Raw genomic sequence first — 22,359 nt, 5'->3', positions numbered from 1 at the left:
GGGATTCCTACCGTGGAGGGGCGAGGGAGGTATGGCGGTGGGGGCAGATGTCATAGGCGAAGGGGATCGAGATACAGATATGCTCGTACCCCTTCCAATCTGCGCCCCATCCCGAGGGACGAGGGTAGGGTGAGCAAGGATTACTCACCTCCGTCACTGGTGTTGTGCAATGCCGGGTCTATAGGCAACAAAACCGCCACCCTGCGAGATTTCTTTACCTCTGAAATGCCCCCCCACCGTACTGTATTTATTGACAAAGGGATTTTGCAGGATTCTTAGGTGCTAAGGGGGGAAAGCGAGAGAGGAGGGTGTATAAACTTTATAGCAGAACAATGTATTTGCTTTGTAGGATTTCCTAAAGCTTTTCACTACGACAGACAGAACTTGGCAGAAGACCAAAGGGTTCCTTCCGATCTCTCAGAAGCTTCCTGAGAGCACAGATGGATGAGCAAGACTCAGCTGGCCCTGGAGCAGGAAGAGGCCATGCCAACCAAACTGGGAGCAGTGGGGGTTTCTGGGAAAACCCAGTGCAGAAGATCCTGGGTGAGGAGGACACCCTCCGCTCAGAGGTGCAGAGCCAGCAGTTGAGGCAGTTCTGCTGCCAGGAGGCCAAAGGACCCCGAGAGGCTTGCAGCCGACTCTACCACCTTGACCATCAGTGGCTGAAGCCAGAAAGGCACACGAAAGCTGAGATGCTGGACCTGGTGATCTTGGAGCAGTTCCTGGCTGTCCTTCCTCCGGAGATGGAGAGCTGGGTGAGGGAATGCGGAGCGGAGACCAGTTCCCAGGCGGTGGCCCTGGCCGAAGGTTTCCTCCTGAGTCAGGCAGAGGAGAGAAAGCAGGTGAGAGAGACTTTCCTCTGGATACTCCCACGGCCCCCAGACAGGACAGAAAACATCCCATCATGCTCTTCTGATGGCTCATAATTTTTTCCTGGGAAGGCATCCATGGAATGAGATCTGTCACCCTTGAAGCTGTTGGCCCTGACATTCATTTTTTAATCCTTCTCCCCATTCTCTCATTTAAATTCTTGGTTCTTTTTCAGGGAAAGGATCTCTTTGCGGAAATGGGTCAGATTTCTTCTGAGGCAGAGAGGCCTCCGCTGGACACCAGAGAGAGGCAGCTGGGTAAGGAGGGAGGAGGTTTTTCTCCGTTTAGTCTCATTCTGTTCGTTTTCCAACTCATCTGTGGGTTCTTTACATATTTTGTTGGGAGAGATAGTGGGACCAAGAGCCCAGAGGAGGGGAGATATATTTCTGCACAACTAACATCTGAAATGCACCCAAATATCCAAATGCACTGAGCAGGCAAGACTTTCTCAAAGGCCCCTCTGTAGTTTGAGATGCACTGATTCACCTGTGAGACAAGAAGGCACTCTGGGCCTCCCCCTTACCTTTTTTCTCTTGCAGGTGACACAGTGATACTGGCTAGACCTCTTCATCCATCTCTGAATGGGGACAGAATGGAAGCAGCGGCTGTGGAACCAGATCAGGTCAGGGGCCTTGCGGGGACAAAGGCCAAGGGGTGGAACAATGTCCTACCTCAAGGAGTGGTGGTGAACAACAGTGTTGTCTCAGAGGAGGACGTTTCCCTTTTTCCTTTAGGGTCCAGTGTGCTTTGAAGATGTTGCTGTTTGTTTCACGGATGAGGAATGGGAGTTGCTGGATCCTGACCAGAGAGCTCTGCATAAGGACGTCATGGAGGAGAATCGTGGGATTGTGGCCTCTCTCGGTAAGGCTCCCAGTGGGATCATAATATCTGTTTTTAAATTCAAAACTCCATATGTGACGAACCTCATATATTTTCACAGAACTCAACAGCACCCCCTACAACACCGGATATCGCAATACCCCCCAAAAAAACCTTGAACAGTAAATTACTGGCTTTTTCTGTGAATGTTATTCCTCAAGTTGCAGCTTATTAAACAAGGATCAGTCTGGTCTGAACTTCCCAGACCCTTTTGACTGTAAACTTCAGAATTGTTAGGGAGGTTTAAGTAGCTTTTGTCAGGTTTTCAGTTTTTGTTTTTCCTCCCGTCAGTCTTTGGTTGTCCAAAGAGAAAACTGACATTGGAAACGGAGGGATGCCATGATGGAGCCAAAGAAAATCCATTCGAGAGAAGAGCCAGGCTTATTGAATCACAGGTTCCCCTAAAGATGTCGGTTGATCCCCGTTAATTAATGCACCCAACCCTTCAGAAAACCATCCATCTAACCCACTTGTGTTATACCTCTATTACCAGAGGTAACAAGTATTCTTCCTTAATTTCTCCCTGAGGCGCTAATCCATTACTCTTCATTGCAGATAGTGATGGACTGGAAATCAAGGACAAGGGTAACAATGACAAAATCCCCACAATGGAGAAGCTGTATAAAAATATTGAAAGTGGAAAAAGTTCCAATTCCACTTCCCATCAAGGAAATCTCATTAGGAAGAAACCCTATCAGTGTGTGGAATGTGGAAAGAGCTTCAGTCAGAGCTCCCATCTCACTTCCCATCATAGAATTCATACAGGGGAGAAACCCTATCAGTGCTTTGAATGTGGAAAGAGCTTCACTCACAGCCACCATCTCACTTCCCATCAGAGAATTCATACAGGGGAGAAACCGTATCAGTGTGTGGAATGTGGAAAGAGCTTCAGTACGAGCTCCTCTCTCACTTCCCATCAAAGAATTCATACAGGGGAGAAACCCTATCAGTGCGTGGAATGTGGAAAGAGCTTCAATCACACCCACAGTCTCACTAAGCATCAGAGAATTCATACAAGGGAGAAACCCTATCAGTGTGTGAAATGTGGAAAGAGCTTCAGTCAGAGCTCCTCTCTCACTGCCCATCAAAGAATTCATACAGGGGAGAAACCCTATCAGTGCATGGAATGTGGAAAGAGCTTCACTCACAGCCACAGTCTCACTTCCCATCAAATAATTCATACAGGGGAGAAACCTTACCAGTGCTTAGAATGTGGAAAGAATTTTAGTCAGAGCGCCGGTCTCACTTCTCATCAAAGAATTCATACAGGGGAGAAACCTTACCAGTGCTTAGAATGTGGAAAGAACTTCAGTCAGAGCACCGGTCTCACTTTCCATCAGAGAATTCATACAGGGGAGAAACCATATAATTGCTTGGAATGTGGAAAGAGCTTCATTCACAGGGCTCATCTCACTTCCCATCAGAGAATTCATACAGGGGAGAAACCCTATCAGTGCTTTGAATGTGGAAAGAGCTTCACTCACAGCCACCATCTCACTTCACATCAGAGAATTCATACAGGGGAGAAACCCTATCAGTGTGTGGAATGTGGAAAGAGCTTCAGGAAGAGGTCCGATCTCACTAGGCATCAGAGAATTCATACAGGGGAGAAGCCCTATCAGTGTGTGGAATGTGGAAAAAGCTTCAGTCAGAGCGCCAGTCTCACTTCCCATCAAAGAATTCATACAGGGCAGAAACCCTATCATTGTGTGGAATGTGGAAAAAGCTTCAGTCAGAGCTCCATTCTCACTTCCCATCAAAGAATTCATACAGGGGAGAAACCCTATCAGTGTGTGGAATGTGGAAAGAGCTTCAGTACGAGCTCTGATCTCACTAAGCATCAGAGAATTCATACAAGGGAGAAACCCTATCAGTGTGTGGAATGTGGAAAAAGCTTCAGGAAAAGCTCCAATCTCACTTTCCATCAAAGAATTCATACGAAAGAGTGGAAAACCCTTCATTATACAGCTTTCAGCACTAGAGAAAAACACACCACTTTAAACAAGCCTTTGGCTGATTGACATCTTATGCCCTTTTAAAATGTGGTGGGGAGGTAGGGGTTACAGGTTTTGGGGGCGGTGTTTTGTGTTTTCATTGTGTAAAATTCATTGTGTTGTAACCGTCCTGTGACCTGTGGGTGTAGGGAATGGGAGCCAACTCTTAGAGTCTGAGGGCTCTTTGCCCCCCAATAAGATATGTGAGGGGGCCACCCCCCAGTTCATAGGAATAGCCATTCAAATGGCATGCTTGCACCGCATCCTGTGACTGTTTAACCGAGGCGGGGCTTACTAAACCCCTCCTATATTTTATTCCAGTTGGCACCCCTGCTATAGGGCGCTATAGAAGTCAAATAAATGCATAAATAAAATAACACCATCTTGATTGCCTTCATTTGCACATGGTCCAGTTTGTCAATATCCTTCTTAATATTATCATTTTAAAAATTTATGTGCCCATCATCTGAAGAATTCATGGTGATTCACAACATAAACAGACAGGTTGAAAGCATGGCTTTCTCAAAATCAAGTCAAGCCAGAGAAATCTCTCTTTTTTTGGATGGAGTTACAGATTGTTTCTCAGGGGACTGCTGTGGTAATAGTGCATCTTAATTTCAGTAAGGTTTTTGACAAAGTCCCCCGTGATATTTATGTGGGGAAGCTGGTAAAATGAGACTGAACAAGGTAACTCTTTAAAAAAAAATATATTGGTTTTACAAAGTTTTTATAAACAATACAAACAAATAAAGAAACAAATGTATAATTTCATCTCCTTTTTTCATAAACCTCACTTCTCTGACTCCCCCAAACCTCCCCTTTCTACATCCCAATTTCCAAAATTGTTTCAGCAATTCCTAAACTTAATTTTATCAAATTTGTCCCTTATTTGTTCTTTTCTTTTACTTAATCTTTTGTCGCTGTAATCTCCTTTTCTTACTAAAAACCTCAACATTTTAGCATTCATTAATTTTGTAATATTTCTTGAGATAAGTTTTAAATTTCTTCCAATCTTCATCCGCCGTCTCTTTCCCCTGTTCACGGATTCTGTTGGTCATTTCAGCCAATGTCATATAGTCTATCACCTTCATCTGCCATTCTTCCAGAGTGGGTAGATCTTGAGTCTTCCAATGCTTTGCAATAAGTATTCTTGCTGCTCTAGTAGCGTACATAAAAAAAGTTCTATCTTTCTTCGTCACCAATTGGTAATCCAGATTTCAGGAAGGAATCGGCGCTCTCCAGCTATGGCGATGCGGCTTCGCTTCACGAGCTGAGTGACGACTCTCAACACCGCGCTTCACCCCCGCTGCCGTTCCGGAGCCTTTAAAAAGGCTCCTTTGCGATTTCGGGGGGGGGCGCAATGGTGCCCACCGAGTCTCCTTGTTCACAGGCTTCAGTGCCTGTAATTTTTAAGGGTCCCCGCTTTGCCGTAGCGACAGGACCCGAACTTGAAAAGCAGACCCCCTCCGGAGCTCGGAGGGAGATCCGCCATTAACCGATGGCGCCGATCGGAAATCCCGAACAAGGTAACTCTTAGGTGGATTTGACTGACCGAACCCAAAGAGGACTCCTTCATGGTTCCTCATCATCCTGGGGAAAAGTGACCAGAGGGGTGTTGCAGGGTTCTGTCCTGGGCCCGTTGTTGTTCAAGTTCTTTATAAATGGCTTGGATGAAGGAACTGAGGGGATGCTCATCACATTTGCAGATGACACCAAATGGGGAGCGGAGGCCAATGTGGCAGAAGGCAGAATCAGATCAAGGGCAGGAATATTACCACTTTATTCTGCCTTGGTCAGACCCCAGCTAGAATAAATACTGTGTTCAATTCTGGGCATCACAGTTTCAGTATCTTAATTTTTTTTTTGCCTGGGGAAATTAAAAGGTGGGGGAGCACAATCCACATTCTTTTTATAACATGGGGCCAATGTTTATTGAATATATAAATTGTTAAGACTGTTGCCGGAATCCACCCAGCACTCATGGGAAAATGTGGCGTGATCTTTTTGAGTAATCAAATGAAACTTGTAACACATGGCAGGAAGAAAGTCTGCAATTCCATCAGGACAAGTTATTTGTTGTTTACTGTTGTAACCATTGCTTTCTGAAAAGTTATCTTCTGTACCAAGAGAAATAAAAACAATGTTTTTAAAAATGGTGGGGAAATCATGTGTACTCTTCCATTAATCTGATTACATGTGTTGTGTGTTATTTGGCGTCTGTATTTCACATTATCAATGTGTTTCTGTGTGTTCAGCATATATGATTGCATGTGAGACTGAATAAAAGAATTAAATTCCATTTGACTGCTTCTGTATTGTTTCAGATGTGACTTCACTTACAGATAAGAACAAATCATATTTCTTACTGATGAATCATACCATTGTCAGCTCATTAATCTCCAACCCAACAAACCCAGCGCTTAGCATGAGCAGCTGCTTTCTTCCCATTTCTTAGGTGAAAAGAACTGATAATGACAATGAAGAAGGGAGATAGACCCTTTCCCTCAACCTTTGGGGATCTGGGGGGCTTCATTTCACTCCTTAGTCCTGCTCCTGAAAGCTTGGCAGATGTGGGGTATTTGCTCACACTCTGCCATGACTTAAAAATCAACCTTTTTTATTTTTTAAAGAAATGGTATTGCAGTGCTAAAAAGGCTCAAGAAAGCAATTCCTGTAGTAGCTGGCATCCTAGCGAGCCCAATGCCACTCTGCCAACTGTCTCACTCCCAGCTAACTAATCTGGAAAGCTGTCTTGTCATCTCTGTCTGTAAAGACTTCCGTGTCCCTTGAATTCAGAATTAAGCATTTCTGGAAGAGGAAATGATATGCTTTTGTTTGAAAAGCACGAATACTGGGCCACTGACTGTGCAACCTGCCAGCCCTGCCCTGTAGGAACCTCCAACTTTAAAGATGGATCTTTTGGTGTGGCAGCTAGTGTACTTTGGAACTCTCTGCCACTTGACATCAGGCAGGAGGCTTCACGGTCCACTTTGCAGCATTCAACTTTGTTACCGTTGCTGAGTTTGTGATAGCTAAATATTGAGGAGAGAGCAGCTAATCTCCTATGTATATCTGAATAAATTGAGAAAGTCTGGTTTTCAGTAACTACAATTAAGCTAAGATTTTGGGGGATGTTTTGAAAAAGTAAGTCTAGTGATCATTTATTTATTTATTTATTTATTTATTTATTTCATAAAATGCATATACCGCTTGATGGTAAACAAAACAAAACCCTCGAGGCAGTTTACAAAAAGATACACTGAAATCATGAAAAATGTACAGTAGTACTTTAAAACATGCAAAAAGTTAAAATGCTAATATTCACCCCAACCTTCTAAGCACCTGCAGAGGCATGTTTTTAGCAGGTTCCCCCAAAAGGTGGGAGGGAGGCGCCTGCTTGATCTCAAGAGGCAGGGAGTTCCGAAGGGTCTGTGCTGCCATACTAAACAACTGAGGTCTTGCGTGGCACCTGTAGTTGAAGCGTTCAAGTGTCTGCCTGTGGGGTAAGGAGGGGATCTCATGGGTAAACTGTTCCATATGATAATGGAAAGGCCTTGAACTGGGCCTGGAAGCCAATGGGCAACCAGTGATGCCCTCTGAGCCAAAGGGTCATATGCCGAGAAGGCCTCGCTTTGACAGCAATCGTGCTGCAGCATTCTGCACCAGCTGAAGCTTCTGGACCAAGCTTCTGGACCCAGTAATCATGGCAAAGGTGAAGCTCTCCACATTTCTTCTTAACGAAGAGCACTGGCGCAGCGGTGGGCAAGGTTGAAGGCCTAATGAAACCACGCTCCAGGTTCTTGTGCAGGAAGTCCTGCAAAGCTTCGCGCTCTGGCTCTGTTAGAGAGTGTAAGCGACTCACCGGCAGGGGCGCTCCGGGCTGGAGGTCTATGCCGCAGTCAAAAGACCGATGCGGCGGCAGCTGGTCTGCCCCCCGTTCCTCGAACACGTCTTGGTAGTCCCGGTACTCGGCGGGGAGCGTCAATGCAGCCTCCTCAGTGGGTGCGGCTGCTAGCATCTCGGACTGAGCATGGGGACATGGGTCTGGGAAGTGCACAGTCCGATTGACCCAGTCAATCTGAACATTGTGAGCCTCCAGCCAGTCCATCCCGAGCACCAGGGGGAACCGGGGCATGGAGGCAATGTCCAAAGTTCGCACCTCCCGGTGCTGCTGGAGACACAGGACCAAGGGCTGGGTCTCCCGAGTGACGGCACCCGAACGCAGGAGCCGCCCGTCAATTGCCTCCACCTGTACCGGTTCTGGCTTGTTCTGAAGTGGCACCCGATGATGAGCGGCAAAGGCAGCGTCCATATAGGAGCGGGTTGCCCCTGAATTCACCAGAGCGTGGGTAAGAATCCAGAGCCCACCTGGAGGGTAGAGACGAACCGGAACCACGAGATGTCGCAAATCCACTGGTGAGGGCCCCTCTTGCATGGTTTGGGACCCCAGGTTGCTAGGGCCTTCGGCTATCGATGTTGGCGGTTTCCCTGTGACTGGCATCTTCTTGGGACAGGATTGGGCGTAATGTCCACTCCCACCGCAGTAAAGACACAGGTTCCCCTCCCGACACCGCGTCTTCGAGGGGGAGAGGCGAGGTTGCGCAGCCCCGAGCTGCATTGGCTCGCCCGGCAACTCGGCTGTGGGCGTGGGCCTGCTGGGAAGGACTGGAGCCAGGAGCTGGGGGTGCTGGCGGTACCGGGTCTGGCGACGGTCCTCCAACCGATCATCTATCTGCAGACTCCGCTGAATAAGGGCGTTGAGCATGGTGGGACGATCCATCATGGCCAACTGGTCCAGTATCTCATCCGACAGTCCCTCAAGATACTGGTCCCGAAGTGCAGAGTCATTCCAAGACAAGTCTTGCGCCAACAGCCGAAATTCCATGGTGTAGGCGGCCGCAGTGGACTTGCCCTGTTTCAAACGCCTAATTGCCCGGTTGGCTTGACTCTCCTTCTGAGGGTTGCTGAATGCGGTTTCCAGATGGTTGCAAAACGCTGTATAGTCTGTCAGCAAGGGAGAGTCTTGCCTGAGCAGCGGCAATGCCCACTTGGCCGCCTGGTCCTTTAACAAACTGATCAAAAAGTGCACCTTGGTGCGGTCGTCAGGGAGGTTCCGGGCTCGCCCCTGAATATACAACTTGGCCTGGGCGAGGAACATGGGAAAGCTGGCCGGGGCCCCATCAAATTTCTCTGGCAAGGCCACTGGGTACTTGCCTGGAGCCGGGGCGTCGGCCCCAGGAGCCGGTAGGGTGTCCAACCGCTGCTGAAGTGCTGTAACTGCATCGCTGAGCTGCTGCACGGTGTGAGTCAAGGCCTGGTTCTCCTGGGCCAATGCCATCAGCGCAGCTGCCTGGTCGGCCATGGCTTCTGGCTTTTCCCGAACGCACCCCAACGAAGGGGGAGTGTGGGTGGGGTGGGAGCAAACTGTGCTGGTCCCAGGGGGAAGGTTACCGTTGTCGTAGTCAAAGTCCAGTCCTGAGTCACTAGCCTGGAAACAGTTCACAAGGAGCGAGGCGAGGTCCGAAGCAGGAAGCCAGGCGGGGACAGGAACACTGGAAGGTCAGGTCTGGGTCCAGGTAGCAGCAGGTACTCAACGACGACGTTGCTTCCGCAACCTGGGACCGGGCTGACTGGCCTTTATCTTCTCTGAGGCCAGGGGCGGTCCCGGCCCCCAGGAGACCCGCCTCTCCTGGCCTTAAGGCGAGCACTCCTGGGAGAAACCAGTTCCCTTCGCCTCTCTGCCCTGAGCCTCTGCAGTTCAGGAGAGGCTGAAGGGTTACTGGGCCCAGGGGGAGACTCACCTGTAGGCACTGAGTCCTCAACCACCTCTGGAGCCAGAATGGATTCACCTGGTGCCTGAGGATCTGGCACAGGTGTAGGTGCCTCAGAATCAAGGCCCTGCCCCAGTTCAGCCGGCCCTGGAGGCGGGGACTCCTGTGCAGGCTGGGATTCCTCCGGTTCATCCTCTGAATCGGAATCCCAGGCCATCACAGAGACTGTGAAACTGTAACTAATTCCAGGGAGCCGGCAGCTGTTACAGATTACAATCGTGGGAATAGACATTTGACCTAGCAGGACAATGTATTCAGAAGCTCTGTTGTGTGCTTTCTATAAAACAAATGCCCTACTGGAACAGTTACATGAGAAGACGAATTTGATGGCAAATTCAATCAGAAATTTTGAACAGGCAGTGGGAAACTTTGAACAGACAGTGGGAAAATATGTGGAGCCCACCCAGGAATTAAATCAGGAGTGTGTCCTGACAGAACAGGCCCAACAGGAATATGAGCTTTCGGATTTGACAAATGAACTTGGAAAAAGCCAGATTTGGAAAGAAAAAGTTTGGTTTGGCTTGGAAATGGGGGCTGGATTGATGCAGGGATGTTTGGACTTTTCAAATCTGGCAATGGGCCGTGAGATGTTTGGGACATTTATTAAGGTTTCCAATTTTTTTACAAACAAAAAGAAAAAAGCAAACATAAAAAAGAATTAAAAACACATAAATTTCACAACTTATTTTCCCATAACATATTTCCCCGACCTCCTCATACCTCCCTCTCCTTGTATATCCAGTTCGAATTATTTGTGCAGCAAATCCTTATCTCAAAGCATTACAGCTTAAAAGAAAAAAACATGAAAAAACCTTATTTTCTCTCCAACATCTTAGATTATAACCTTAAATTCTTACTTATAAAAAAACACAAAAAAACCATTTTAGCATATTCCTTTATACCATTACAGCTAGAAACCACTTAATTTCAATCCAACATCATTCAACATTCCTTAATTTTACAGTATTTTTGTAAATAGTCCTTGAATTTTTTCCAATCTTCTTCTGCCGACTCTTCTCCCTGGTCACGGATTCTGCCAGTCATTTCTGCCAATCCCATACAGTCAATCAACTTCGTCTGCCATTCTTCCAAAGTGGGCAAATCTTGCATCTTCCAATACTTTGCAATAAGTATTCTTGCTGCTGTTGTAGCATACATAAAAAAAAGTTCTGTCCTTTTTTAACACCAACTGGTCAACCATGCCCAAGAGAAAACCCTCTGGTTTCTTCGAGAAGGTATATTTAAATACCTTTTTCAATTCATTATAAATCATTTCCCAGAAAGCCTTAATCTTAGGGCACGTCCACCAAAGGTGGAAAAATGTACCTTCGTTTTCTTTACATTTCCAACATTTATTATCGGGCAAATGATAAATTTTTGCAAGCTTGACTGGGGTCATGTACCACCTGTATATCATTTTCATAATATTCTCTCTTAAGGCATTGCATGCCGTAAATTTCATCCCGGTGGTCCACAACTGTTCCCAATCAGCAAACATAAAATTATGTCCAACATCTTGTGCCCATTTAATCATAACAGATTTAACCGTCTCATCCTGAGTGTTCCATTTCAACAGCAAGTTATACATTTTTGACAAAATCTTAGTTTTGGGTTCTAGCAGTTCTGTTTCCAATTTAGATTTTTCCACTTGGAAGCCAACTTTCTTATCCAAATTATAAGCCTCTATTATCTGAAAATAATGAAGCCAGTCTCTCACTTTGTTTTTTAATTTTTCAAAACTCTGCAATTTCAGTTTGTCTCCTTCTTGTTCCAAAATTTCACAATATGTCGGCCATTTGGCCTCCATATTGAGCCTTTTCAAAGCTTTTGCTTCCATTGGTGACAGCCACCTTGGGGTTTTATTTTCCAACAAGTCTTTATATCTTATCCAGACATTAAACAAAGCTTTCCTGACAATATGATTTTTAAATGCTTTATGAGCTTTGACCTTATCATACCATAAATATGCATGCCATCCAAATACATTGTTAAAACCTTCTAAATCCAAAATGTCTGTGTTTTCAAAAAGTAGCCATTCTTTCAACCAGCAAAAAGCTGCTGATTCATAGTAAAGTTTAAGGTCTGGCAGGGCAAATCCACCCCTTTCCTTTGCATCTGTCAGTATCTTAAATTTTATTCTGGGCTTCTTGCCCTGCCAGACAAATCTAGAAATATCTCTCTGCCACTTCTTAAAACAGTCCATCTTGTCCACAATTTGCAATGTCTGAAATAAAAACAACATTCTCGGCAATACATTCATTTTTATCACAGCAATTCGGCCCAACAGTGAAAGCTTCAAATTTGACCAAATTTCTAAATCTTTTTTCACTTCCGTCCAACATTTTTCATAATTATCTTTAAATAAATTCACATTTTTGGCTGTCATATTAATCCCCAGGTATTTCACTTTCTTTACCACAGTCAATCCTGTCTCATTCTGAAACCTATCTCTTTCAATCGGTGTTAAATTTTTCTCTAAAACCTTGGTTTTTAACTTATTCAGTTTAAAGCCTGCCACTTGACCAAATTCCTGAATTAATTCTAAAACCCTTTTAGTACTAGATTCTGGCTCCTGTAACATCAGTACTAAGTCATCTGCAAATGCTCTCAGTTTATATTGTTTAGCTCCGACCTGTATACCTTTAACCCTTCTAATCATGTTTAGCAGGACCTCCAGGACCGATATAAAAAGCAGTGGGGAGATTGGGCACCCCTGTCGTGTCCCTTTTTCTATTTTAAATTCTTCCGTAACCACATTATTTACAATTAATTTAGCCTTTTGTTCAGAGTATATTGCACCTATACCATTTTCAAAGCCTTGGCCTACCACCATACCCTGTAAGTTCTTTTTCATAAAACTCCAAGAAATATTGTCAAAGGTTTTCTCCGCATCCACAAATATCAGAAGTGCTTTAGTGTTTATATTCACTTCTAGCTTTTCCAAAATGTCAATTACATTCCTCAGATTATCAGATAGATGTCTTCCCGGTAGAAAGCCCGCTTGGTCCTTGTGAATCTCTTCAATCAGTACTTTTTTCAGTCTCTTAGCCAAAATATCAGCAAAAATTTTGTAATCCACATTTAATAAGGATATGGGACGGTAGTTCTTAAGTTGAATCTTTTCAGTCTCTGTTTTCGGTATAAGTGTAATATAGGCCTCTTTCCACGTTTCTGGTGCCCTTTTCCCTTCCAAAATTTCATTACAGACTTCCTTCAAAGGTTGTATTAACCAGTCCTTCAAAGATCTGTAATATCTGGAAGTCAGCCCATCCGGTCCTGGAGATTTGCCCAATTGCATGTTTTGAATGGCCCCTTCTATCTCCTGGTCCGATATTTTACAATTCAACATTAGCTTACTTTCTTGTGAAATTTTTTGTAATCCATTTGTTTTCAGAAAACGGTCAATGTCCATTTCATTCTGTGGCCTTCGTGCATACAATTGTTTAAAATACTTCTGGAAGCAATTTCTAATTTCAATTGGATTGTGTACCTCTTTTCCATCTACATCCAAATTTGTGATGGTATTTAGTTTTTGTCTTTTTTTCAATTGCCAAGCCGGTAGTTTCCCACATTTTTTTGCTGATTCGAATGTCTTCTGTCTCATTTGTTGAATTTTCCATTCTATTTCCTGATTCATCAATTCCATATTCTGTACTTGGTAGAGTTTTATTTCTCTCAAAATCTCCTGTGACTTTGGCTTTACTCTCAATTTTTTCTCCCTTCTTTTATTTTCTCCAAAATTTTATCTTTTTTCTCGTTTCGACTTCTCTTCTTTAATGCGTTCTGTTGTATCAAGAACCCTCTCATCACGGCTTTACTTGCATCCCAGATTACTCTTTTTTCAACGTTGGTAGCCATATTTATTTCAAAATAATCTTTCAAAGTTTTTGGGGCCTTTTTGTAAACTTCTTCATCTCTAAAAAGGGTGTCATTCATCTTCCATCTAAAGGAGCCGGTTGTTATCTGGTTCATCTCCATCTTTACAGCATTATGGTCTGAGCAAGTTTTTGGGCAGATTTCCACTTTCTTTATCTTTGGTGCCATTCCTCTAGTAATCCAAATTTGGTCAATTCTAGTCCATGTCATCTTGGCTTCAGAGAAAAAAGTTCCCTCTCTCCCCAGAGGGTTCTTGGTTCTCCAGATGTCAATCAAGTCCATATTGTCGGTTAGTTCAAAGAAAGTTTTTGGTAGTCTACCATCTTTGGTGACTACCTGTTTTTGTGCCTTATCCATATTTGTAGATACTACTCCATACATGTCGCCCATCAAAATAATATTATAGTCCATATAGTCCAGCAAAATCTCATGCAACTTCTTAAAAAATTCAGATTTCCCCTCGTTCGGTGCATACACCCCTACAATCAAAACTTTCTCTCCTTGCAGTTGAATTTCAATTGCCAAATATCTTCCTTGTTCATCTTTAAAAATAAATTTCGGTAGCAATTTTTCCTTTGCATATATCACCACTCCTCTCTTTTTAACTTTGTCAGACGAAATAAACTCTTGTCCCAATCTCTTATTAATAAGTATTTTCCTGTGTAGCCTCATTACATGTGTTTCTTGTAAACAAATCAAGTCCAATTGTTCTTTTCTTAGTATATGGAAAACACATTTTCTCTTTCGAGGGGAGTTAAGTCCATTACAATTCCAGCTTAGAAGTTGCAGAGCCATGGTGGGTTACTTAGTTTTCCCTCCAACTGCACCGAGTTGTTCTTCTTCTGTCGGTGGTGTGTCTTTCCCTGGGCCAAGGAGTCCAAATGATGTTTGCTATGTCTAAAATTCCTTTTCCTGATGCAGTCAGCTCCTCTCCTGATTCCACTTCCTTCTGTAAGTCCTCATCGTGGTCTTTCAAAAACTTGTCTTTGTCATTCACTGTCCTTATTCTTATTTTCCTTCCTTTGTATTTAAAAGATAAGCCTTGGGGAAATTCATGTCAGTATATGGAAACATCACCGCTGCAGACAGACAGTTTGTTGACGAAACATGATGTGCTTATCTGTGGGAAAGAATAATTTCCCAGGAAGTTCACAGGCTGGATAAGTCTTTGTGAAGAGTGTAACTTGAAACCCTCTGAGTGCGCATGTTCAGGAAGTTTGTCAGACTTGCGCGAAGAGCTGAACTGAAAGGATGTGTTTTTCTCTAGTGCTGTAATGTCAGAAATAAAAGCATGTAAATAGATTTCTGACTTATTTTCTTTCCCCTGCAGAAGCAGGAGAGGGGTTGTGCATTTTACCCACGCTTGGGAAAATGTCGCCTATCAAAATCTCCCTGGTCTGTCTGAGATATTAGCCAGAGGAGGTTACCGGTAAGCAAGCTCCGAGGACAGAGAGAGGGGCCAGCCTCTATGGAGGGGGCTTACAAACTGACAATTCCCACCTGAAGAGTATTCTGTTTCTTCTCAATAGGACAACAAGATCTCTATAATAAGTCCTTACATCCAGAATGTGTTTAGGTATATCCTTGAAGATCTCAACAAATGAATCTTCAATATCCAGAGTTCTTTGGTAGTGCAAATTCAAAATTTTATCTCTTTCTTCTTTTGTTCTTAAGGTAATCAAACAGTCTCTTGCTTTGTTCTTTCCTTGTCTTTTACCAAGTCTAAATGCACTCACTATCTTGAATTCATCTTTCCCCAGGTCCTGTTGCCAAAAATCTGTAAATTCCTTTGTAAGGAAGTCTACCAGATTATCTTTCTCTCTTTCAGGTACTGCTCTGATTCTTAAGTTTCTCTCCTTTCTTTGTAATTCAATCATAGACAGTGTCAGGTCGTGATCCTCTAATTCAGTGTTTCCCAACCTTTTTTGGGCAAAGGCACACTTGTTTTATGAAAAAAATCTCGAGGCACACCACCATGTGGGGCACGTTACAGCCCCGTGACGTCAGCGCGCAGCGTCACGCCGGGAGGGACGCACGAAAGTGTAAGTTTCAATTTTTTCCCCTCCCCCTTGCCTTCCTTCTGTGCCAACCGCCAAAAAGCCAAGAATCGCGGGACCGCCGGCGGAGGGGGGGAGGGCGAGCGGAGGCAGCGGCGAGCCCCATTCCTCCCCATCCGCCCCATTCCGTGCAAGGAGCGCGAACAGGTGTGAGAAGGGGGTCAAACCTGTGGGTCGGCGCCGGGGAACCTCCAAGCTTTGGGGTGGGGGGGGAGGAGGCAGCAAAGCGAGGCAGGAAGGAGAGCGCGGCTTGGCTGGGTGAGCTTTGGCAGGGGCAGGGAATGAGAGCCGCGAGGCGGGCGCTGCGGATGGAGGCGCTGCCCGCCGAGCTCGCAGGCAGCCAGGCAGGCAGACGGCGAGAGCCCCACGCTGGGCGGCCTCTCCTCACTACCGCCGCCCCACCTCTCGCCGCCCAACTTGCCCGCCTCCCCCCGGGGACGGCGCCCCAATCGAAAATTTGACTTAAAAAAAAAAATCTTTCAAATTTTTTAATTTTTCCCACGGCACACCAGGCAACATCTCGCGGCACACTAGTGTGCCACGGAACAGTGGTTGAAAAACACTGCTCTAATTTCTTATATACCAGTGGTATCTTCTCTTGAACGGCAGTTGCAATTTCCTTAGCTTCCTCTGCAATCTTTCGAGTCGAGGCCGATTCCTCTAGTAGTTTTTCAATAGACTGTGTATTGGAGTTCACCTTCTTCCCCAATTCATTAATACTTGTAGCGTTCAAGTCAGTTTTTGCTGAGGCCTCAGCTACTTGTTTATTTGTCTCTGCAACCTGTTTATTTGTCTCTGCAACCTGTTTGGCTAATTTTTCCAAAGATGCATCAATTTTACCAAGTGCCTGAGCCAGTAACTCTTCAGATGACATAGCTTTTGGTTTTACTTGCAAAGCAGCAGCTCCTACTATGCCTGCTGCTCCGGATGTTGAAGCCCTTCTCTGATATGTAGTATCAGTCTTGTATTGTCTGCCAGACCTGGTAGTTTTTTCCTGTGCCAGCTCTATCTTCCCTTTCCCATCTGCCATAACAGGCCCAAAGTCAGTCACACGCCTGGTAAGTTTGTTTTGCAAAGGAATTTTCCAGAGCTTAGTAACTTAGTGGCTTAGTAGTTGTTGCAACATGATCTCCTCTAGGGGGACACCCTTCCAGCTTCACTATGCAACTGTTAAAACAAATATGGTTCTTAAAAGTCCCGATATCCCTCAAAAGCCACAATGTCCTTAAAAGTTACTTTATAGTCAAAAGCAAATCTAGAAACACTGTATCTTTCACAGAGTATCAATATTCTTTACCCTTAACGTGCTGACAGTTCTTCCCACTGATCAGCTTTCCCTGTCATAGGCAGTCCGTTCCCAGATTTTCGAGGCAGCAGATATATCTTTACTTCCCTCTTTTCTTGCAGGTAAATAATGCCCAGTTTTCTCCCCTCCACTCCTGCAAACAGGAGGGGAGTCACTTTTTTGGTGCTGGATTTTAAGCCTTTAAAGAACGTCTTTCAGAGTTACAGCTTTACAGTCTCTGCTTTGATCTATTTACAAGCCGGAAAAGGCAGACTTCCTGTTTGTGCCTTTCCCGTTTCAGTACCAAATTTGCTGAAATTTTTCTCGAATTAATTGCTTAATCCTACTCACGGGTAGTTGCTTTAGCTTCCAATTGTCCAGAAAGAAATCAGCGCTCTCCAACTATGGCTTGCGGCTTCACTCCGCGAAGAAGGTAAACGACTCTCAGCTCCGCGCCACACCCCCTCATTCTGTTCTGGAGCCTTTAAAAAGGCTCCTTCGCAGCCGGGGGGCACAAATGGAGCCCGCCGAGTCTCCAAGTTCTCAGGCTTCACCGCCTGCGATTTCTTCGGGTCCCCGCTTCGCCACAGCGGCCAGACCCAGTCCCCGTGGAGCTGATTCCCTCCGGAGCTCAGAGGGAATCCGCCATTCGTCGCTGGCACTGACCGGAAGTCCTGTGGGGGCTCTTAATTTTGGAGGGTTTATGAAACATGTTTTTAAATACCACATGGAATTTAGTGTCGAATATGGAAAAGGGGCTGATCTGCCGAGAAGGGTCAAAAATATTGCTAAGCTGGAGTTCCCACAAGCAGGATACAAGGGAAAATACAGTTACAAATATGAAGAAGAGTTGCGGAAGGGACATGGAAGAGACTTAAGGGCCTCGGATATAAGGTTGCCAGGTTAATGCGCTAGATCGATGGGATAATAAGGACTGACAAAACCCGGGACCAGGAGGAAGGGACACTGGATGAAGATTGGATTTGTTTTTATTTCTTTTTTTACTATTAGGACTGTTTTATAAAATTGATGAATGTTAGAAAAATGTTGGAATGAAATTACCGTATTTTTCGCTCTATAACACGCACCTGACCATAACACGCACATCGTTTTTAGAGGAGGAAAACAAGGGAAAAAATATTCTGAATGAAACAGTGGACGTATCATTTTTGTGCTTCATGCTGTGGCCACAGACATGTGATCTGATGGTGAATTTGGGGTGACCCAATGCAAAAATCCTGAGAATCCCTGTGGATCCATGCTTTGTAACCACGTTTTTGCACCATTGCAGCCCCAGGCAACAGTGGGTGCGTGATTTTTTTTGGGGGGGGCAGGCTGTAGCCATGGACATGCTATGTGCTCTGATGGTGAATTTTGGCTGACCCAATGCAAAGATCCTGAGGATCCATGTGGACCCATACTTTTTAACCACGTTTTTGCACCATTGCAGCCCCAGGCAACAGTGGGTGCGTGATTTTTTTTTGGGGGGACAGGCTGTAGTCATGGACATGCTATGTGCTCTGATGGTGAATTTTGGCTGACCCAATGCAAAGATCCTGAGGATCCATGTGGATCCATGCTTTGTAACCACATTTTAAGTGGGGAGGGAAGGAAAAACACAGAAGGCTAAGAATGCAGGAGAGGGCTATAACGTGAGGAAAGGAAGGCAAAAGTTTCCCCCCACCCACCCACACAAGCCAGCCAGCGTGTGCTCTCTCTCTCCCTCTTTAAATGGAAGAAAGCATATTTGAATGCTGTGTGTCTCCAAAAACAAAAAGCAGGAAGTCAAATCAGAATTTTAAGCCGAACCTGTAATCTCTCTTCCCTTCACAAACATTGTTCCTCCGGAGCAGGGAGAGGATAGAAGGACGGACGCTCTGCTTTCCCCTCTACTTGCCTGGAGGGGAGGGGCTTCCCCTGCTCTTTGTTCCGTTTGAGCAAACACAGCAAGGAAACAGAGAGGGCGGGCAGTAAGACCCTGAGGCAGGATGCAGGAAAGCTGCCACTTCCTCTCTTCAGGCTTCCCTTCTCCCTGAAGCGCGGTTTGATTTTTGCCTTATTTTTCGGCTCCAGGGACCACACATTTGCTCCATAACACGCACAGACATTTCCCCTTCCTTTTTAGGAGAAAAAATCTGCGTGTTATAGAGCGAAAAATACGGTACTCGGCTTTAGTAAAAACGTTTAAAGAATTATGAAAGAATATTATGGTTATGAGAAGTTGGTAAGTGTCAGGGAACTGACATCGGAGCAGAGGGGAGAGGCGGTGCTTCCCGATTCTGCGGAGCAAGGAACGAGTAAGGGTAGAGAGAGAAGGTCATCTGGGGAAGAATGTCCCGGTGACACCAGGAAGAAGGAAGAGGGAGGAAGCACCTCGGAGGAGAAGCTCCGAGATGCTGGCACTGAAGGTAGTGAAGAGAGTGGAGGGGCACCTCTGGGCACGCCCACTCTGCGCAGAAGGGTTACGTGCAGAGAGGCGAGGCGAAGGGTGTCAGTCAAGGAGCTTTTATGTTGGAGGAAATTTAGGAAACACCCACTCATGGATTCGTCCAGCGACTGAGCAGCAGCAGCACCTAGGCTGCTCAGTCAGGGAAAGACACCACCAACTTTTAAACAGTTTGGAACAGCTGGAGGTTTACACACAAGCAACCCCATTTCCCGTGACAGTAAGGATAAGATTTAAGTTTTATGTTTCAAGGTTTTTTTATAGAAAGATAAGATCAAAATAGTTTAAGGTAATGTAATGACAGAATATTATGAAATATGGAAAGGATTTGCTGTGATAATTAACAACTAGGATACAAAAAAAGGGAGGAGGAGGAGGTCAAAGAAAGAAGGTAATGACAGTTGAGGATTTGGGAATATTGGATCTGTTTTTAAATGTTTGTGGTGTGTTTTTGTTTTTTTCTGTTATTTCTTATTTTGAATTTGTATTTGTATTGTTGGAAGTGGTTTGTTTTTCTCTTTTTCTACTTTGTTTTTTTTGTAATTTTTTTTTTTAAAAATCCAATAAATATCATTAAAAAAAAAAACTGCAGAGTTTTTAAAAACTAAAATATAGAGTGAGAGACTGGCTCCACTATTATCAAATAATGGAGGCGTACAATTTGGATTAAAAAATTGGCTTCCAGGTGGAAAAATCAAAATTGGAAACAGAACTGTTAGATTCAAAAATTAAGAATTTGTCAAGAATGTATAACTTGCTGTTGAAATGGAACACTCAGGATGAAATGGTGAAATCAACTATGATTAAATGGGCACAAGATGTAGGACATAATATTATGATGGCTGACTGGGAACAGTTATGGACCACAGGTATGAAGTTTACGGCATGTAATGCCTTAAGAGAGAATATAATGAAAATGATCTATAGGTGGTACATGACACCAGTCAAGCTTGCAAAAATATATCATTTGCCCGATAATAAATGCTGGAAATGTAAAGAGACTGAAGGTACATTCTTTTTCACCTTTGGTGGACGTGCCCAAGGATTAAGGCTTTCTGGGAAATGATATATAATGAAATGAAAAAGGTATTTAAATATACCTTTTTGAAGAAACCAGAGGCCTTTCTTCTGGGCATTGTCGGCCAATTGGTGCCAATGAAGGACAGAACTTTTTTTATGTACGCTACAACAGCAGCAAGAATACTCATTGCAAAGTATTGGAAGACACAAGAACCACCCACTTTGGAAGAATGGCAGATGAAGGTGATGGACTATATGGAATTGGCAGAAATGACTGGCAGAATCCGAGACCAGGGAGAAGAGTCGGTGGAAGAAGATTGGAAGAAATTTAAAGACTATCTACAGAAATATTGTAAAATTAATGAATGACAGAATGATGTTGGATAGTAATTAAGGGGTTTCCAGCTGTAATGCTCTAAGAGAATATGAAAAAAGGGTTATAAATGGGTTAAAACCTAATGGTAAGGATTTGCTGAACCAATGAACTGAAGTGGAATACAAAAAAGGGAGGTATGAGGAGGTCCTGGAAATAAGTTAAAGGAAAATAAGTAATAGAAAATATGTGTGTTTTTAACTGTTTTTATTTTGTATTTTTCTGTTTCTTTTTCATTCTTACTGTAATATTTCAAAAAATCTTAATAAATATTTTATATTAAAAAAAATGAAGTCCCCCATTACTACTATCTCCCTTCCTTTTGCATGCTTGGCCATCTGCTCCAGGAAGGCATCATCTATGTCCTCTGTTTGGCTTGGGGATCTATAGTAAACTCCCACAATGAGGTCACTGTTATTCTTCTCTCCCTTAATTTTGACCCAAATGCTCTCACTTTGGCTTTGAGGTTCTAAATCTTGGATTTCTTCACAGGTATACACATCCCTGACATATAACACCACTCCTCCTCCTTTCTTGTCTGGTCTGTTTCTCTGAAATAGATTGTATCCCTCCATTATTACATTCCAATCATGGGACTTATCCCACCAGGTTTCAGTGATGCCTATTATGTCATATTTAGTTTGCTGTACCAAGAGTTCAAGCTTATCTTGTTTATTTCCCATGCTTTGCGCATTAGTGTACAGACATTGAAGTCCATTAATCATTCCCCCGTGACTCTTATTTAAGGATTTTTTCCTCCCACCACTAGGTCTGCGTGCTGTTTGCTCCATTTGGTCTATGACATTTGGATGATCATCTTCATCAATTGTTAGACTCCTACCTTCAGGAGCACTGTCTCCCTCCCCCACATTAGTCAGTTTTAAAGCCCTCCTGATGAGGTTTTTATGGGTTTTTATGGGTATGTTCGTAGCAAAAGAAAGAACAAAGAAACAGTGGGGTCACTCAGAGGAGAAGATGGTGAAATGCAAACAGGGGACACAGAAAGGGCTGAACTCCTCAATGCCTTCTTTGCCTCAGTCTTCTCCGATAAAGAAAACAATGCCCGACCTGAAGAATTTGGAGCAAATGATTCAGCAAAGGAAACACAGCCCAGAACAACTAAGGAGATAGTACAAGAATACTTGTCTAGTTTAGATGTATTCAAGTCTCCAGGGCCAGATGAACTGCCTCCAAGAGTACTAAAAGCACTGGCAGATGTGATCTCAGAACCACTGGCAGTCATCTTTGAGAATTCCTGGAGAACAGGCGAAGTCCCGGCAGACTGGAGGAGGGCAAATGTTGTCCCTATTTTCAAAAAGGGGAAAAGAGAGGACCCAAATAATTACCGCCCAGTCAGTCTGACATCAATACCAGGGAAGATTCTGGAGCAGATCATTAAGCAAACAGTCTGTGAGCACCTAGAAAGGAATGCTGTGATCACCAATAGTCAGCATGGATTTCTCAAAAATAAGTCATGTCAGACTAACCTGATCTCGTTTTTTGACAGAATTACAAGCCTGGTAGATGAAGGGAACGCAGTGGATGTAGCCTACCTTGATTTCAGCAAGGCATTTGACAAGGTGCCCCATGATATTCTTGTAAAGAAGCTGGTAAAGTGCGGTCTTGACTATGCTACCACTCAGTGGATTTGTAACTGGCTGACTGACCGAACCCAAAGGGTGCTCATCAATGGTTCCTCTTCATACTGGAGAAGAGTGACTAGTGGGG

General features: G+C 44.3%; 1 protein-coding gene across 3 annotated transcripts in view; it reads left to right on the top strand.

The window, feature by feature from the left end:
* The window catches only part of LOC309530363 (uncharacterized protein), a 215,866-nt gene that overhangs the window by 1,647 nt on the left and 191,860 nt on the right, over positions 1–22,359 (top strand). Inside the window, exons 2-6 of one of the 3 annotated variants that reach the window (XM_082219271.1) lie at positions 350–842; positions 1,046–1,127; positions 1,410–1,492; positions 1,605–1,731; positions 2,305–4,120. In XM_082219271.1, coding sequence (XP_082075397.1) covers positions 441–842; positions 1,046–1,127; positions 1,410–1,492; positions 1,605–1,731; positions 2,305–3,770 — 2,160 coding nt within the window. In that variant the 5' untranslated portion in view covers positions 350–440 and the 3' untranslated portion in view covers positions 3,771–4,120. Of the gene's footprint in view, positions 1–349; positions 843–1,045; positions 1,128–1,409; positions 1,493–1,604; positions 1,732–2,304; positions 4,121–22,359 lie in introns of those variants that run through there. The other 2 variants (XM_082219272.1, XM_082219273.1) reach the window with 2 other exon arrangements.

This window comes from Podarcis vaucheri (assembly GCF_965113315.1).
Source record: "Podarcis vaucheri genome assembly, chromosome: 4".
NCBI lineage: Eukaryota > Metazoa > Chordata > Lepidosauria > Squamata > Lacertidae > Podarcis > Podarcis vaucheri.
The sequence above is the reverse complement of the archived record's forward strand: the minus strand, read 5'-3'. Positions and strand labels throughout refer to the sequence as shown.